Source organism: Protopterus annectens, chromosome 5.part1 (assembly GCF_019279795.1).
Source record: "Protopterus annectens isolate FY-2018-M chromosome 5.part1, PAN1.0, whole genome shotgun sequence".
Taxonomy (NCBI): Eukaryota; Metazoa; Chordata; order Ceratodontiformes; family Protopteridae; genus Protopterus; species Protopterus annectens.
The window spans coordinates 60,084,996-60,104,619 of record NC_056736.1 but is presented as its reverse complement, the minus strand read 5'-3'; the positions used below and the strand labels follow the sequence as shown (position 1 = coordinate 60,104,619).

The window sequence follows — 19,624 nt, the reverse complement described above, 5'->3', positions numbered from 1 at the left end:
GGGCACCTGACATCTGGGGCAAGAAAAACTGAAGAAAATGGCGTCAGCTGCATCTTTTATACCCCTGGCGCACTGACATCAGAGGAGGCGACAGCAACCGATGCCGGACCTAGACTTTGGAATTCAGGCCGACTGCGGGTAGCCTGCCAGCAGGATAACCCAATTGTAATGACTGCAACAGTGAATACACTCGAACATCTACATTTATGGTAGGTACACAACTGTACTTTTAGCTCCAGCCTCCCATCCATAGCTTTGGGATTCTACCCAAATCTAATAACTGCAAGAGTGAAACACGAAGAACATAGTACAGTTGTGTACACTTACCATATATGTAGATGTTCGAGTGTATTCACTGTTGCAGTCCAGATTACCCGCCCACCATCCCCCTTTTTATTCTGGAGTTTCTCTTTCCTTCACTATTTTCTACAGCCTTTGTGGTGTATTTGCTTGTAGATGAAGGTAAAGTTTATATTGTTGCATGTATATATAGTTTATATATATTTTTGCTATTCATTTGGGGGGCACCTGACATCTGGGGCAAGAAACACTAAAGAAAAAGGCGTCGGCTGCCTGTTTTATACCCCTGATGACCTGACGTCATGTAAGAGGAGACAGCAACCGACGCAGGACCCAAAACTTTGGAATTCAGGCCCACTGAGGGCAACCTGCCAGCAGATTACCCAAATGTATTCACTGCAACAGTTTCAAAGTTGCTGTCTCTTAATTCTTAACCTCCTTATTTGGTGTCCCATAAAGACAGGGATTCTCTTTGTACATACCCTTTTTTTTCTGCAGAGAACAACCTTAACAGTTTTGTTCATCTTCCTGTCTTCTTTCCCAGTTTATTCAATAAAGCAAATACTTTTTACATTGTTTGGATGTACATAGGCAATTGAGATTTTATTTTGACCGTACCAAAGCTTTTAGAAAATCCAGACAATTATTTGCCGCCTTTTCAAAATCCAGGCTGGGTTCAGCTGTGTCTAAAGTGACTTTATCCAAGTGGCTTTCATACTGTATTTTGTTTACATATTCTTTGGAATGGAAGATCCTTCCACATAAGCCTAAGGGTCATTTGACAAGAACCATGGCTACTTCCACAACTTTCTTTTCTGAGTATCAATGGACGAAGTTTGTGCAGCTGATACTTGGCTGAGTCATCACACTTTTGTGTATCATTACAACCTGGATATCCAGTCTAGAGCCAGGGCTTCCTTTGGCTCCACTGTGTTGCGGAATATCCTTTCTTAGTTCTCCTGCAGAGTTTTTCGTGACTGGGGACTCTGTCCCAGGAGTTGAAGCCAGACGGAGCAGACATCATCAGATACAAAAGTTAATTTCTCACTATAATGATAGCTCTGTGTTGTCTGTCTCCATTTGGTTCAACCTTTCTGCCCTCCTGCCCCTGCCTTTTGTTGACATGGCTAGTCTTACCTGCTGAAATGACTGGACATTGGAGGTCATTTGTTTCCTATTTCTGGAGTCCTGCATGAAAGCTTTTTCATGGGAAAACTCAGTCTGAGGATTACAGTGAGGAGCAGGGAGTTGTAGGTAAGGGATATAAGCCACTTTGGCTAAAGTCTTTGGAATCGGCCGGTGTCCGATCCAAATTAGATCTAAAGTTCCACATGTTGTGCTAGACTGAGACAGACATCATGGATCTATTGTTATGGTGAGTACATACAGTAACTTTCGATCTGATGTTGTCCTTTTCATTCATCTCTCAACTATTGGGTCTTGGATCTGACTTGGCAGTATTTACAAGACTCTGGGATCCAACTCTCATGTTCCTCCTTTTACCCACAATACCCTGCTCACCCTGCAGTACCAAAGATCTCATTGGCTTCCACAATGCTGCAGATGTGGATACTTCTCTCAGAGCTTTGTAGCATATTTTCCTTTTTAGTGAGTGCAGTTTACTTGCCTTTTGTGTTATAATTTTATATTTTCTTCATCACGTCTTCCTCTCTTACCTAGTTTCACAAGTTTTCTATTGCGTTAGGGTTGCTAATCTTAGCCTCCATTGTTTTCTTCTGTTTTTTCCTGCGTAGGGTAGCTTTGTAAGTACCATTGTTGGTACTTTTTCTTTGTCCTTCTTCCTACGCTTTATAGGGTTACCTTTTACCCTACCATTGTTGATAGTTGGAAAAAAAATTGCCTTTCTCTCTCCTATTTTTATATTTTTCTTAGGATTATAGCTGATGAGCCCACTGGTTTTAAGAAATGCACTTCTTGTAGGCACATGATCCCTAATTCTGTTGCCCACAGGGAGTTTGTTTATTGTCTGTGTGTTTTACATTTGCTCCATTTGCGCAGGATTTAATTCCAGGGCCCTAAGTGACCATCAAAACAAGCTGGGCTTAACGGGTTTGCTACCACATATTTATTTCTCCTCCTCTTCTGCTCCAGGGATTCAAACCCCCCGCTAAAACATCCAAGGTTTCTTCAGAGGTGAAGGAATCAAGAAAGCGTTCTCCCCATCTGCTCGCCTAAGTCAACAACTTCTTCACAGCCTCCTGCTAAACTTCACAAGAAATCAGATCCAAAGTGAAAAACAGTCTTTTCCGACATCTTCAGACCTAACATCTTCCATTTCTAAATCTCTAAGGACCCAGTCCTCAGTGTTCTCTCTGGAATCTGTCTCTCCTCAGATCCATTCTCCCTTTCTTCAAGAGACTCCAAGCAGAGAGTCTTGGCCCCAGTCTACCATGTCCCCATCAGCCTTTCTGAAGCCAAAATGGATGGAGTAATGAGGACGTTCCTGAGAGCTCAGATACAGATGGGGGTTATCCTGGCTGCATCTCCCATCTGCTTATACTGTGATTTCTCCTTCTCAACACATCTGGCGATTTCAGGTCCCTCTGGTCCAAGAATCCCGAGAATGTCAGAGTTGGATCTGAAGACAGCTAGGTCTTTGACTCCAACATGTTGGAGTTGGATCTGAAGACAGCTAGGTTTTTGAGTACAACAACTTTCCTGACTTGTTTGGCACTAATTCCCTTGGGCCAATATGAGTCTTGGAGCTGAAGTGTTAGCGCCGGATCCGGGGACTGGGTTCCAGTATGAGATTGTCAGAGCCATCCTTCCCCCTTGGGGTTTCGGCATTGGACAGTTCTGGTCCATCTCCCACTTCCAGACAGGGATCCGCGCAAGGTGTGGGCATGGTGGTGTCTGGAGCTATGGCTCTGGTGCAGCTACAGCTTCTTCCAATCCTTCTGCCCTCAAGGTCTTCTCTCATCCGAGAGATATGGCTACTCTGTCTTCAGGTCATACAGCCTTGCCAATTTCAGATCCAGTTCTGATCCTCTCAGACCTGTCTCACAAGGACAGCCGGCGCTTTTAAGTGTCCAGACAGTCCCCCTTGAGGACTTTCCCATCTTTTCAGACATCTCTCCAAATCATCCCACTGAGGAGGTTCCCCATAAGAGAACATGCAGGAGGACAATAGGGGCTCCCCTAAGGAGTTTCTCATTAAAGACACTGACTTCAGTGAAGGGGAGGGGTCTCCACGATCTTCAGCAGAAAGGTGGATGGCCCTCCGATTCCTCTTCTCAGGAGAAATCCGTGTACTTGGACGTTTTTGGGTCTGGTCCTTCTCTGTCTTGGATGACTCTCTCAGCTGACAAGCTTATAGCTCTAGTTTACTGCCAGGCATGGAAGGAACTGATTACTGTAGAACCCATTCCCTCTCATCCTGATACATTTCTTGGTCCCACCCCTAAAGATAGGCCACACTGGAGCATGGGGATCCCTGTTGATACCATGGTTGTGGCAACAGCCACAAAGAAGGAGCTAAGCTAGCAAAATAGAACTCCTTTGTCTATCCCCCTAACAGAGAGTCCAGGGCTTTGGCCGGATTTGGGAAGTGCATTTTTACCTTGGTGACCTTTTCTTTCTGGTACCTTGAACTGTTTGGAGCATTGCACTAGGTTGCAGTGGGATTTGACTGAAGAGTTTTCCAAATCCTTCTCTTAAGTCCATGTCCGTGGAGGACTACAAGAACTCTTCACAACTTCCCACTCTTCTATCCATCTTTAATGCATCCATGAGGTTAATTTCTCATGCTGCTGAGGGTTCCTCACTGTCAGCAGGTTCAGGTATTGCCATTAGGAGACATGCATGAATGTGCTTGTATGACTTTTCAGAGCTTTTCAGGTCTTCATTTATCAGTGCTCTTTTTGATGGATTGTCTTTGTTTGGCCCCACTGTTAACATTATGCTTTCCCACAATGAACAGTATGGAAAGAGTTTGTTTGCTGTAGAGATACATTTTTCTACTCCTCAACAGTCTTTTTCCAGAAATCAGCAAGGAGATAAAAATGCGGTTCTATTAAGTCCCAGGGTCTTTGTCAAGATTTCACTCGGGGATTTCTCCCACAGAGGCAGAGGAGGGAGTTCTAATGGAAGATACTGTCCTTGCAGCAGGGGAGGCCCACAGAACCAGGGTTTCTGAGACTCCATTTTGGATAAACCCTTTCAGTGCCTCTGAATGGTTGCCTGACTGCCCACCTTTGGAGGCATTGGGGGGGGGGGGCACTTGTCTCTGCACCCAAACACCTGGGCATCAGCAACAAAAGATTTTTGTGTTCTAAAAATCCTATCCAGAGGCTGTTTCATATCATTTTCTTAAATTTCCCCAGACAAAAGGAAAAGACTCCCCAATGTTCCACCCAGTCAGAGAGAGGCGGCAGCATTAGAAATTCAAAAGCTGCTAGACAAGAGTCATCCAAGAGGTCCCTTCAGACTTGAAAGAATTTTAAACTTAATCAAGATTCTTTTTAGTGCCAAAGAAAATGGGGGACCTGAAACCAATTCTGGACCTCGGCATACTGAATCAATTTGTAAAAGTTCCAAGTGGTCACTGTTTAGTCCATTCTGCTATTTCTATGCAAGGGTGATTGGATGTGCTCCATTGATCTTCAGGATGCATACTGTCACATCAAGGTTAACAGATGATCCTGAAGATTTGTGGGCGTTTGGCTGGGGACTAGTCACTACCAGTTCATAGCCCTGTCCTTGGTGTCACCAGAACCCCAAGGGTGTTTACAAAATGCATGGCAGTGGCAGCAGGTCACTTGAGACTGCTGGGATTCTGAGTGTTTCCTATACCTAGATGACAGGCTCCTTACCACCCCAACCAGGCATCTCCTAGAGAAATCCAGACCAGTTGCTCAATTTATATCAATCCTTAGGCATCTCAGTCAACATCGACAAGTCTCTTCTTTAACCCGTTCAGAACCTGGAGTTCTTAGGTGCTCAGTATGGACCATAAGTTGTCAAGTGAAGCAAGTAATCTCACATCCTTCTTCCCCAGACAGACTTATTCTTCAGGCCTTATGGTCAATGGCAGCTGTCTCATTACGTCCGAGTGATGTCTCCAGTTGCATTCGCAGTTACCTCCTACTGCGCCTCTAGGCATCAAATGTTTTGTTCATATTTGCATTAATAATTGCAAAACTATGCTACGTACAAGGTATCAGAATATTTTATCTTGAAGCATACATGATGGAAAACACAGTTGTATTGATGTTTGACCTATGTCAATGACTTTTTGTTAGAATTGTAAGGTGATAACTTCATTTTTAAAGACTGAAGCCAAACTCAAACTCAGCAGGTCCACTCTGATGCCTCACAAGTGGTCTCTCAGTCAGTAGAGGAGAGGATTCAGCAGGTCCACTCTGATGCCTCACAAGTGGTCTCAGTCAGTAGAGGAGAGGATTTTCCATTGATGGGGTCAACTTTGCTGCAATCTCTTTGCATCTCCCCACAAGTGCAGCAGGTTCTTTGCCCTAATCTCCCCTCCAGGAGCGTCACAGAGAGATGCTGTAGTCCACGTTTGTCCCTCCAGTCTCCTTTTTACTTATCCCCCAATGTCTCTAATTCCCAAATTCTTACAGAAGGCACTTCAGTTGAAGAGCATGGGTATCCTCATTGCCCCATTTTGGCCTTATCGAGTATGATTCCCTTTCTTTGGTATCACCTTCGATATCCACCGTGGATACTGGACACCAGTCCAGACCTTCTCTCTCATTCCACAGGGATGGATCACCCAAACATTACAGGCCCCAAGTTGACTGCATGGTTTCTCCAGTTCCACTGATAGACAGTCCAAGCTGTCCTTCCCAGTCCAAGAGATGCTATTAATCTTCCCACAAAGCCTCCACCAGGAAGATCTACAAAAGTAAATGGAAAAGATTTTCTTTGTGGGCTCTTCAGAGAGACATGGATCCCTTCACTGCTCCTAACTCTGCTGCCCTAGAGTTTTTAGCATCTATTGTTTTTAAGAAGGAGCTAGTTTTTCTGCTTTGAAAGTGCAGTTGGCAGCAGTATCTAATTTTCATTCAAGTGAAAATGCTTCTTCATTAGCTTCTTCAAAATTGTGCAAGGCCTTTCTTAAAGGTATCTTTTTGCTTAGGCCTTCACTGAAGGACCCTACCCCACCCTGGGATTTGACGACTGTACTGCAAGTTTTAACTCAGAGCCCCTTTGAACCATCTGTTAAATCTGATTTAAAATTGTTATCCTGGAAGACTATTTTTCTGATGGCCATTACGTCTGCGAGATGAGATACAGAATTCCAGGCTGTCCGTTCCAACTCTGTATATCTCATGTTTCACAAAGACAGGGTACCTTATGGACCAATCTGCCTTTCTTGCCCAAAGTAGCCTTGGAGATGAATATTAATCAAGCCATTAATTTCCCAAGTTTGCTAACAAAGGTGAATGCATGCTTCATCTTTTGGATGTACATTGACAAGTCCATCTCTATCTCCATAGAGCAAAAGATTTCAGAAAGTCAGAGCAATTGTTTCTTTTTCTTTCTCCCCAAGCAATTTGGGTTCACAAATCTCTAAAATGACCTTAGTCAAATGGATTATTGATTGCATTTCCTTTGTTTACAATCAGCAAGGTCTGTCCCTACCCAGAACCCCTAAAGCACAGTCCACCAAGTCCATGGCTACATCTTCTGCCTTCTGGTGTAGAACTTCTGTTGGTGACATTTTTGCAGCAGCTGCCTGGTCTAATACTCATACCTTTATTGCTTATTACAAATTGGATTTGACTTACAGAAACAGGGCTGCTTTGGTTATGCAGTAGTCTGGAATATGCTTCCATAAGGATATCCAAGGTTCACATAGCTGGGGACTCTGTTCTAATTACTGAGGAATTAATGAAAAGGGCAGCATTCGATATTAAAGTTATGTACTCACCATAACTATGCATCTTTGTTGTCCATTTTCATTCTTTCTCACCTCCCCACCCTCCATCCCCCTTCATTTTAGTTCCTGGAGTGACTTTTTGAGCCCCAGTCTTCTAGTGTTAGCCTTACTTTTGTCTTAACCTATGGTTAGTTCTATCTATGTCTTATAATGCAGCAAACTCTGTCTGAGGAATTGCAGGTTGACCAGGACATTATGGGTAAAGGAAGGAGCTCAAGATTTGGATCTGAGAGTCTTGTAAATGGGGCTGAGTTGGATCCGAGATCCAGTAGTTGAGGAAGAATGAAAATGGACAACACAGATGCATGCCTTATGTTGAGTACACAAGTTTCATTTTTTTCCTAATGACTCTAAATCTAAAAAAGTAACAGATGGTGTACAAGACATCCCTTCCAGGTTCCTCTTTTCCAGCAGAGCTTGACATAGAAAAGATATTCCACCTTAGTTCTTGCGTGTTATCCTTCTTATAGCCTCCTTACTAACCATGTTATTCTGTCAGGGAGTGCAAATGTTGCCACTTCCCTACTCAAAATTCTAACTGACCCTGTTGATTCAGATTCACCAGCAATAGCAATGTTTTCTTGTACTCCATATCCGTTTGATCATAATTGGTCTGTTAAAGTTATCAAATATGTGCCTCCCTTTCACAGAGCCATAATGATACATAGTTATTAATTTTGGTAAGTTTTTGCCATTCTTTTAGTTAATACAGGTATGAACACTTTATATAATTGTGGTTTAAATTTTAATTGGGGCTATATGAAGCCACATTTAAAGGGACTTTGATTTCTTTTTATAATACCGCTACTATTTTCTTCTAAGATGCTGGTACTCTCCCTTTTAAAATATTGCTGAACAAAATTTGCAGATCTTTGTCAATTCTTCCCTTGTAACTTCTGAATTTCCACAGGAATACCATTTGGTGCTTGTGTTATAGAAGTTTGTTTAAGGTGCTGTCTTAATGCTGAGGTTTCTGGGTCTTTCTCTGCTGTTACAGAAGACAGAAGTATCTTGCAAGACCTTAATGCTGGTGCTGTGTGAATGATGGAAGTCTTCTACAAGGTCCTTTCACATGGTGCTATGTGAGTGACTCAAGTCTCCTGCAAGGTTTTACTTTATTTGCATATGGGAGATTCTTTTAGGGAAGCTAGCTCCCCAATGCCAAGGCAACACAAGCTGTAGGCAACTGCCTTGGTCATGTAGTGCGGGATCTAGCTCTGCCTGTTTTTAGTGGATTTCTTCCTGTGTTAGCTCTTAAATGTTGAGTCTATTTTTCCTATAATCTTGGCTTAACTGTGTTGTCCCTTAATTAAATGTTTCCATTTGTGCATTTTCTTCGTTTCCTTATTCCTTTCCTTTATGCATTTTTTTTTTATAAAATAAATAAAAAAATATCTCTAATATCTCTACAGATTTCTGATTACCCCTTTTTTCCCTTAGCTTCCTGAATATATTTAGTAACCTCTTGTCTTTTTGCCTTCCTGGTGTTCAGATGTGGGGCAAGAAATCCCTGAGGTATTGCATGCCTGTATGTCCCTTATGTACCCACATATGCTCTGCATAAGTTGGTCGTACATCTGGCATACTGAGACAGAGAAGCCATTTTGTCTTTGGTATTATGCACAAATGTACATCTCTGATGTTCTTCATGTTTCACTGTTGCAGTCATTACATTTGGGTTATCTGCTTGCAGGTAGCCCTCAGTCGGCCTGATTAACAAAGTCTTGGGTCCAGCGTCAGTTGCTGTCCCTTCTTCCATGACGTCAGGTCGTCAGGGGTATAAAACATGCAGCTGACGCCATTACCCCAGTCTTGCTTGCCATGCGGTGCCCAAAGCAGAAACAGTTTGCAAGTGCCGGTCAGCCGACTCCTGAAATTTTCGTTTTCGAGTTTCAGAACCGAAGTCTTCAACTAAAGCTAAGTACCCCGTTGGGGAAACTTTATCTTGCTCCTTACCGATGTCAGTAAAAGTTAATAATTGCATTACTTGTGGAAAGCAAATACCCCATAAAGATTTTCATTCATACTGTATTCCTTGCCTAGGCCCTGACCACAACGTACCTTGCTGTCGGTTTTGTGCTTTATTTAATCAGCGCACTATCCGTCGTCGGTATATTTTCGCCTCTAAATATTTTGGTTCTCTGTTTAATTATCCAGAAATGTTGTTGCTTAGCCATCTGACTACTGGGATTCCAAAAAAACCCGCAAAGATAAAGACAGAGACAGGCCGCCGAGGTCCAAAACTGCAGACAGCGCTTCTCCTAAGTCCGTCGCCAGTTTGCCGGTACTCAATGAGGTGATTTCACAGCCCTGATACCCGCTACTTCTGATTCGCAGGCCACTACTGAGACCCATTTGGAGTCCGATATGTCTCGAGATGCTTCAACTATGGAACCCGCTGATGTCTCTACCTTGGATGGGCCCAGAGCCGCTGTGCAGGTGCACCGGCTTCTGAGGGTGTATTCAGACCAACGGACTTGCATATTAAACTGATGCCTCCTTCTTTACTTGGGCCTAAATCTCGATCCATGCCTAAAAAACTGATGCCCAGGGCACATGCTCAGGTCTCTATGCCTAAAACGCAAATGATAAGAATGGCTGAAGATCTAATAACTCTAATCAGGGGTAGCCAACCCTCCCCCCTTCTAAGAGGCTTAGGACTGAAGTTGATTATGAATCTTCTGATCAGGATTCTGTTTTTTCTGACTCTTCTGATGATCTGGATTTGCCCTTATCTACTTATGAAGATTCTGATGCAGAGGACTCCATTCCCTCTGCTTCCCCTCCTGAGATTTTTCTTTTGGGGAAACCTTACATACTCTAAGGGAGCATTTCCATTGGGAAAGCCAGAATTTTTCTGATTCAAAAAAATGGCTTAGGGATTTCCTTCTCCTAACTCAGCATAGGCCTTTAGCTATTCCTCCTGTACTAGACATTGTTGACTATGCTTTTTCGGAATCTAATTTGGCCCCTGATTCCCTGCCTCCTACTCCCAGAAAACTTGACAAGATACTACAGGGTCCCCAAGTCCCACAAGTTCCTTTTTAAAAATCCTATTGCAGATCCAGAGACTATTTCACAGGAGCCCAGGGGCATTAAGGCTTCTACTGCTAAAAATCATACCCCTTTTGACAGACTCCAGGGCGCTGGATAGATGGGGTAAGAAGGTTTACACTTCTGCAACCTTGGCCATTGGGGCTTTAAACTGCCAGTTTCATATGTTAAAGTATCAGCAACATGTTATTGGACTGGTTAAACAGAAAATTGTTGATTCCTGACTGTGTGGAAAGTAAAACATTACAGGATTTAATGCATTCTGCTGAACAAGTTGGAAAACATACTTTGCAATATGGTTTTGATTCATTAGAGGCCTTTTGCAGGGCTGCTGTTACTGGGTCTGTGCTCAGAAGGCATGCTTGGCTTAAGGAGCAATCTTTGCCTGATCATGTTAAAGCTAAATTGTTGGACGCTCCTTTAAATCAGGACCACCTGTTTGGCAGCAAGGGTGAGGAAGTTCTTAAAAAGATGGAAGATAAAGCTAAATCTATGCAAACTGTTAAATATTTTTTACAAGTTCATCCTCCTAGATTTAGCAGGCACTGGCCCTCTAAGAATTGGTCCTTTCCAGCCCCTTCCAGGTCTTCTTAAGCCAAACCCAGACACAGCAAAAACCCCAGGTTTCAGTCCCAGGGAACACACAGAACTAAGCAGTTGGGGGCCTCCACTTCCAAATCTGGGAATAATAAGACTCCCCCTATGGTAAACTGTCTCAATGACTTCCTTTTAAAATTTCCAAGCACTTATCAACTGACTGCCCCTTTGGGGGGAAAGATTGTTCTTCATGCAAAGAATTGTGAGCTCATTACCCAGGACAAATAGGTTTTATATATAGTTTCCCTGGGATACAGATTTCACTTCCACACGTTGCCAACACCAAGCGGGTGGCCGAACCTACCCCCAAATCAATGGGCAGAGACCCAAAAACAAGTACTTTCTCTCTTAAGCATGGGGGTTATTCATCTGGTACCAGAAGAGGAAAAGGGACAAGATTTCTACTCAAGACTTTTCTGGTACCTAGAAAAGACAATTCATGGCGTCCTATCCTGGACCTGTCTACTCTAAACACCTTTTTGGAGATTCCAAAATTCAAGTTGCTGACTTTTCACCAATTACTTCCTATGCTAGGCAAAGATGCCTGGTTGGCAGCACTAGATTTAAAAGAAGCATACCTGCACATCCCAATCAGAGAATCTTGCAGAAGATACCTGCACTTCAAAGCAGACTACATGCTCTATCAGCTCTCTGCACTGCCCTTTGGCTTATCTACTGCGCCCAGGTATTCACAAAGTGCCTAGCTCCAGTTATTGCATTTTGCAAGCAAAGAAATATTCACATATACCCATACCTGGACAATTGTCTAATTCAGGCAGCAAGCCAGGACATACTTTTGAATCATCTGGCCTTTGTACAAAGGGTTCTAACGTGTCTGGGGTACACCATAAATGAAAAGAAATCACACCTGGTACCCTGTCAGCAAATTATATTCCTGGGAGCAAGCTTGAATACAACTCCCCAGATGGTTTACCTCATGCCAGAGAAACAAATTAATTTGCCAACCTACTTCAAACAAGTGGTCACAAAAACCATGCTGTCTGCAAGACAAATACTGCAAGCCTTGGGGTTCATGGCCTCCTGCATTCTTCTAATTCCATATGCAAAACTGCATATGAGGAAACTACAGTGGTATCTAAAAAGCCTATGGTGTCAACATTCTCAAGACCTAGAAACAATGATTCCTATTATGCCTTGCCTACGCCTAGAGTTCCTTTGGTGGGCAGAGGCCTGCCACCAAAACAAGGGACTACCTTTCACACCACCCCGTGCCACCCAAACCCTAACAACAGATGCATCAGATTATGCATGGGGGGCTCACCTGGCAGGGAAGTGCATTCAGGGCAAATGGAACCCAAGTCAAATGCACCTGCATATCAATCAAAAAGAAATGTTAGCTGTACAGAATGCTCTGACAGCCTTCAAGGACCACATTCTTCCAGGACAACTAATGGTAAAGATGGACAACACCACTGTTATGTGGTACATAAACAAGCAGGGGGGTACACATTCTTACCCCCTCTGCAGACTAGCCATGGCATTGTGGAACACGGCCTTGAGCTACCAAGTGCACCTACAAGCTCAATTCCTACCAGGAAAATTAAATACACTGGCAGACGGACTAAGCAGAAGCCTCATGGACCCACACGAGTGGAAACTGGAACCAAGGAATTTCAACATGTTGACAAGCAAATGGGGGAGCCCAGATATAGACCTGTTTACCTCTCCCTAGAACTACCAATTGGACAAATTTTGCACAAGGACTCCCCACAGACAAGCCTGGAAAGTGGATGCTCTGTCCTTCAGCTGGAAGAACCTATCAGTCTACGCCTTCCCCTCTCTGCCTGTGCTCTCCATAGTACTACTAAAAATCAAACAGGACCAACCAAGAATGATTTTGATTGCTCCAGACTGGCCGCGCCAACACTGGTACCCCTACAGCGCAGTGTGTCACTGTTATCTCCATGGCACCTGCCTCAGACTCCTTCCCTGCTATCTTAGCAGGAGAACCAGATTCTGCACCCTCAGCTTCTAACACTGAACCTTGCAGCCTGGCTAAATACTTAATATCTCCTTTACCATCCCTCAGCAAACCTGTGATGGATATCATTTTAGAGACAAGGAGGCCTAGTACTAGAAAATCTTATGCTGAAAAATGGAAAAGATTCTGTGCCGGGAACCAATCTCAAGGGATGAGCACAGCAGCACCCAATTTACCTCAGATTTTACAATACTTAACTGAGATGCTTCACTAGGGCCTGTCTTTTTCCTCCATTAAAATCCACGCCTCAGCCGTTTCAGCTCATTATAACACAGAACCTCCCCTCTTCTCTCATCCACTGCTCAAGCAGTTCCTCAGAGGGGCCAAAAATTTTAGACCACCCAGGAGAGCTCCAACCCCAGCGTTGGGCCTTAACTTTGTCTTGGAGAAACTCACTCTTACCTCCTTTGGAGCCAGCTGCTACTGCAGACATAAAATTTCTTTCTTGGAACACAGCTTTCCTTTTTAGCAATCACTTCAGCTAGAATTACAGGCCGTTATGGCAGTGGAGTCTTTCATCATCTTTCATACGGACAGGGTGTCCCTCAGAACCAATCCATCCTTCATGCCCAAGGTAGTATCCAGTGTGGCTCTTAATCTGTCCATTCATTTACCAGCTTTCTTTCCCAATCCACAGAATAAAGGGGAATGGATACTGCATTCTTTAGATGTGCACAGACAACGTTGATTCTACTTGTACAGGACTAAACCTCAAAGGAAATCTGAACAACTGCTGGTGGCATTTGCTACAGGGGCAGAGGGGAAGGCTATTTCAAAGCAAACCATTTCTAAATGGATAAGCCATTGCATTCATTTCTCATATAAGCACCATGGAAAACCTATCCCCCCAGGGGATCAGACCTCACTCCACCAGGGCTGCATCTACCTCTACAATCTTTCTCAGAGGCATCCCTACCAGAGACACCCTAGAAGCTGCTATCTGGAGTTCTGTACATACTTTCACCAAGCATTATCATTTGCCAATTTTCTTTAAATCCAGAGCTGGCTTTGCCACTCCAGTCTTGCAGGGCCTTATAGCTGGCCCTAATGATATCTAAATTCCTCCTCCCAACCATAGCTTTGGGAATCTACCCAAATGTAATGACTGCAACAGTGAAACACGAAGAACATAGTGCAGTTGTGTACACTTACCATAAATGTAGATGTTCAAGTGTATTCACTGGTTACCCTCCCTCCAGCTCCCTAACTTCTTTTGGCTATACCTCTGCTTTCCTTTACTATGCTTAAAAGCCCTTTTGATGTATTTGCTTTTTTGTTGGAGGTATATCTTTGTACTTTTATATTTAATTGCTTCCCATTAGGGGGGCACCTGACATCTGGGGCAAGAAAAACTGATGTAATGGTGTCGGCTGCATGTTTTATACCCCTGACAACCTGACATCATGGAAGAAGGGACAGCAACCAATGCAGGACCCAAGACTTTGTTAATCAGGCCGACTGAGGGCTACCTGCAAGCAGATAACCCAAATGTAATGACTGCAACAGTGAATACACTTGAACATCTACATTTATGGTAAGTGTACACAACTGTACTTTTTGACATGACATCCTAATATGTAGTTATACTGCAGCGGTGATCAGTTAGACATCTCTTGCTGTGGTACATTCTCCCACAGCTGTACTTTCCTACTTGGCTTTTTAGCTGGTGTTCTCTCTTCCCCTCCCAGATGTGGAAAGCAACTTGCATACTTTCAGTAAACATCATCTTTTAACTTTAAGAAATAGTATGGTGGATAACCTTAGATAAGTAAACTAAATTGTGAATGTTGTATTTAATGCATTAAAGTATTAAGGCTGCTGAAGAGACTGTTATTTATTCACTTACTACAGTTTCAAACTTATTTTCTTTCTTTTTATTTTCACTAACTGCATGCCAATATCCCTTCAAAGTTTATATTGTACCTCACAGATCCTCTGAAAAGCTTATTCTGAACACACGGTCAAGACTTGTGCACTTGCAGGCTGCTTGACTTTAGCTGAAAGCAGGAACTAATTGGGGGAAAAACAGCTAGTTACTTTGCCAAATAAAAAAATAACGGCCATTTTTTCTGTTTTTCGTAAAAGTTTATTTTAAAGTCACTTTGCTTAAAAATCATTATTCATAACTAAAACTAAGAACTGTAATCTAGGCGTCCACTTATATAAAAACAGTGAAATTATATTTTAATTATGTACTTAATATGATTAATATATCTTTACATGCCCCCTCCAGCAGCCAAAGATCACAACATATTAACTCTAGCTCATTTTTTTCTGTTCTTTCTTATCTAGTTAGGATGTAAAGCCTTGGATGCATTACAACTAAAGGAGTACTTTCTTACCTTAGTGTCACTATTTTGGCTGTAATAAGTCACTGATAAAATTCTCCCACCTTGCATTTAAAATGCCTCTAAGTGCATACTGTGCAGAATTACCTTATGCTAATAAACTAACATGTAGTTTACATTTGAATATTTGTATAAAAATAGTAATGAAAACCAAACTGTTTTACTGTTTAGTACCCCTGACCATTTAGTGTTGTTCTAAATATTAATGACATAAAGTGGGGTTTATCCTTTATATTTCTCCCACCAGTTTAACACATTGAAGAAACTTTGAATCATTTGAATTTGCTTCTTGTGGAACTACAGCCCACATATCAAAATGCATAGAGTGGGTTGATAAATTCACTTTGTTGCCATTTGTCTTCCTGATCATGATAATCTCCTAACATAGGTCTAAGTTCAGCTCTTGGGCTTCTTTCGTATGTGCATCATTTTCCTTTTGAATAATGGAAAAGGTTTCACTGGTCATGTCACTGTCTATGCTTGCTTATTTGCAGAAGCCCCTTTCAGCTTGCTAGCTTACCTTTTGTAGATAAACATTTTATTTCCTCGAACAACTATTCTGCTTCCAAAAAATGTCATTGATTCACAAGGAAAATATTTTTGAAGACAGTTGGCTGTATTAACTTGAATCTCACACTTGCTTCATTGCCGGGATAAGCTTGCTTTTCTTTTCTGATGACAGAGAATAAACATTTTTCACAAGTACTCTTGGTATCCTCATTTTTATTACATTTTGCTTGTGCCACAGTTTTGTGAGAAGCAGCTCTTTTTGCTGTTATGATTGTTCCTTTACCAATCCAGGTCTCTGCCACTTTCTTTTTTTTTTTTTTAAATATTTTTATTCATTTCCAAAAACAAGAAAACATGAATGCAGTTTATTTATGACAATGAAGTATTTACAAATTATTTAAAAAGGTAGGCTAAAACCTCTAAACAGATATCAAACATTAAAACTAAAATAAAGTATTTACAAGGGTGTCTATTGTTGACATATAATTGACTTTCTATACAATTGTTTCCTGATTATAATCTGCTGCAGTCATTATTCTCCAGTATTTCAGTTACTTTTTGCCATGCTACGTATAATGATGTAGTTCTTTCAGTTCTTCCTTTAATAGTGTTCATTTCCAATTGCGATACTGCTGACACCATATTCATGAATTGCTTAAAAGTTGGAGAAGCTTTGGATTTCCAGTTTGATGTAATGTTCTTCCTTGCAATAGCTAGGAGAGTCCATAAGATTACATATTTTGTTCTTGGCACACAGTCGGGTACAGGTGCATTAAACAAAATAATAGATTTGGAAATCTGGAATTTATCATTGAATACCATTTGCAGAAAATAATTTATTTTATCCCAATATGGTTTAATCAAATGGCATTCGTAGAAATTATGTTGCCAGTCTGCTTTTATTGATAAATCACATCTCCAGCAGCCAATATTTTTCTTAAACATAAGTTCCATTTTATGAGGGGTTACATAAGATCTGTGTATGAATTGCCAGATTTTGAGCATAGTCAAGATGGGTCCTCTCAGGTAAAAATGTTGCTGTGGACATTTGTCAAGTCCTTTGGTTAGAATGTGTTTGTGTTTTGATGGTGCATTAAGTGGTATTCTATTTGATTGAATGCCATTTTGAATGGCAGTTATGATTTGGCTGTTCTTATGCAAGTTATTGACAGTAAGATTATAGTTGAGGGTTGTGCTTGGTCTGGGAGTTTGGTACCATTGGGGTAAAGATTATATGGTATGTGGGGGGTCAATGTTAAAAGACCGACTTTTGAAAAAGTTTAATTTCATATGATGAAACTCACATTATCAACTACTTAAAAGTCAAATGTATCCGTATTGGAATTTTCCTGAGATTGTACCCCAGTGGGGATTGGGAAGTATGCTCTTTAGGCCACTGTAGGGGTTGGGGAGGTGCAGGTGGGGGGGCTGGCCCCCTGCTAAAATGCTGTTTTTTGAGTTTTTATATATGTTTGACTTTTTAAATACTAAATAATATGCGTCTGAGCATATGAAATTCAACTATTTAAAAAGTCAGTCGTATGACGTAGATCTGGTATGCGGGACATGATATGTTTGTGCGGTATGGGGACTTTTCCTTCCAAAAAATGATGCTGTGGATATTTATTTATATTGTTATTTTTTGAGTTTTTCTTTCAATATGTGCATGTTCTTTTAGTGTTTGGGTAGCAACAAAATATTTGTTTTTTTTTTTTTTTGTTTTTTTTTTTTGGGACAGAATTAGGTTACATTAGATGACTTTGTTTTAGACAGATGCACTAAACCAAACACAGCTTTATTGAATGTAAAAACTCATGCCTAGCAGTAATACAAGAATGGAAATGGCTCTAAATTCTCTCTCTGTTTTTTTGAGTCAGTTTACTTTTACGTAATAGTTTGCTTTTATTGCAGTGGGAATGTCTTTTCTAAGTTACATAATGTAGTATAACATAGCAATAACTGACAATATCGGTGTGGTATATTGAAGATTTACCCATGGTTAGTTTGGTTTAATCATGAGGGTGAAGCCAGAGTGATTAAGTAAAGCTAACCATGGCTAAATCTTCAATATACCACACCACGGAGTCAGTTATTGCTATTTTACAATGACATTATTTAAGAAAAAAAATTGCTTTTCTTAAATGTCTTTGTATAATGGCACCGTGGTGTTCTTCCGCTTCTGCTGTGCATATCCTGCTGCTTTTTCAGATGTACTGCACATGTGTATGGGACTTGCGTTCCCACACTTACACAGTACATCAGTGCTTTGGAAAGGGAGCAGCACAGAAAGGAAGGACACTTTAGGGGGTAGGAGAGAGACAAAATGGGGAAAATACGAGGAAAATCAGGTACGTTTCTTTAGTTTTGAATAACGTACCTGATTTTCCTAGTATTTTCTTCATCCTGTCTCTCTTATATGTCCGGACTTCTAATTTTATTTATTTATTTTTGGTTAAAAAAATTTAAAAGTTACAGTATATACCAGTGGACAAAGGTCCGGGCGACTAGACCTTTTTCCAGTGGTGTATGCTCGGATTTACAATGGGCATGTTGGTTGGGCTTGACCAATCACAGTGATACTTTTTGAATGCTAATGGCCAGTCATTGTGTAATACTCTTTTAAGACTGATCAGTCTTTTCTAATTCACAAAATGCAGTATATGGTCACGATCATATAAGACATACTTACCATCCTTGATAGGTGGCAGAAATTCGGGTGCAATTTTTGTTTTTCAGTGCTGAACATTTTTAACTAATTTGCTTTGACTTTCATCATTTTTTTTTGTTCTTCTTTTTCATTTCAAGTTTTACCGGGCTGAAATTGATGCCATCCATTCATCAGGTATGACTGCAGTTGTTCGATTCAGTGACTATGGAAATTATGAAGAAGTGCTCCTTAGTAACATTAAGCCACTCCATGCAGAATCTTGGGTAAGCTGCACGTATTTCTTCCCAAGTAATTACTGAAGAGCTTGTAAAGTAATTGAAAGCATTGTTGAGTGACTGGTCTTGTAATAAATTGTCTTTTGGCAAGTGTAAGTGTCTGGTGTACTGATGCAACAGTTGTTAAACCAGACTGCCATAATAATCTGTGTCATTTATTTTTTTGTTTCTCTGCTTAAGTTAGCTGTACCATAGGGAGTAGAGAGGATAAATGATTTTTTTTTTTTTTTGTAAATCATCTTTTTCAAAGTATGCTGATGAACTGTAATAACACCAAAATATATGCCCATATTTTGTAGTCTTTTTTTTCTTAATTGCATTATAAATGATCTCTGTGTCATTGTGCATTATCGAGCCATATATGCACAATCATATATATGTGTGTTTGTGTGTGTGTATATATATATATATATATATATATATATATATATATATATATATAGATTAGATATGTATAAAGAGAAGTATATACACATACATAAGTATATACATATCTATATCTATATCTATATATATATATATATATATATATATATATATATATATATATAGAGAGAGAGAGCATCATTGTGTTGATGTTTCTAGTGGAGATTATATCGTGTGTTGTTTGTGTGTGTCTGTGTATTTGCATATATAGATATAGATATGTTATGTGCGTGTGCGTCATTTTTAAATGTCTTTGTATGCACATATTTTGGAGACCGCTAATATTGCATTCACCTACACTTCTTGTTCGGGATCCAGCACATATCTGAAACATCCAATTACTTTAGAAATTTTTAACAATATCACTTTCCTAAAAAAGTTGGCCTTACTTTTCCTTGGTTCTTTCTCACCCTGTCTACCACTAGTAAGATCTTGCTAAAACACATCTCTAATTGTTTGCATTTTTATTCTTTTACATTTAACACTCAGCATGAGTACTGTTTAGTCTTTTGACCATATTTT

General features: G+C 40.9%; 1 protein-coding gene across 2 annotated transcripts in view; it reads left to right on the top strand.

Moving 5' to 3' along the window:
• Nucleotides 1-19,624, top strand: part of TDRD3 (tudor domain containing 3) — a 1,563,842-nt gene that overhangs the window by 1,256,277 nt on the left and 287,941 nt on the right. For both annotated transcript variants that reach the window (XM_044072885.1, XM_044072886.1), the window contains exon 12: nucleotides 18,539-18,664. In XM_044072885.1, coding sequence (XP_043928820.1) covers nucleotides 18,539-18,664 — 126 coding nt within the window. The remainder of the gene's footprint in view (nucleotides 1-18,538; nucleotides 18,665-19,624) is intronic.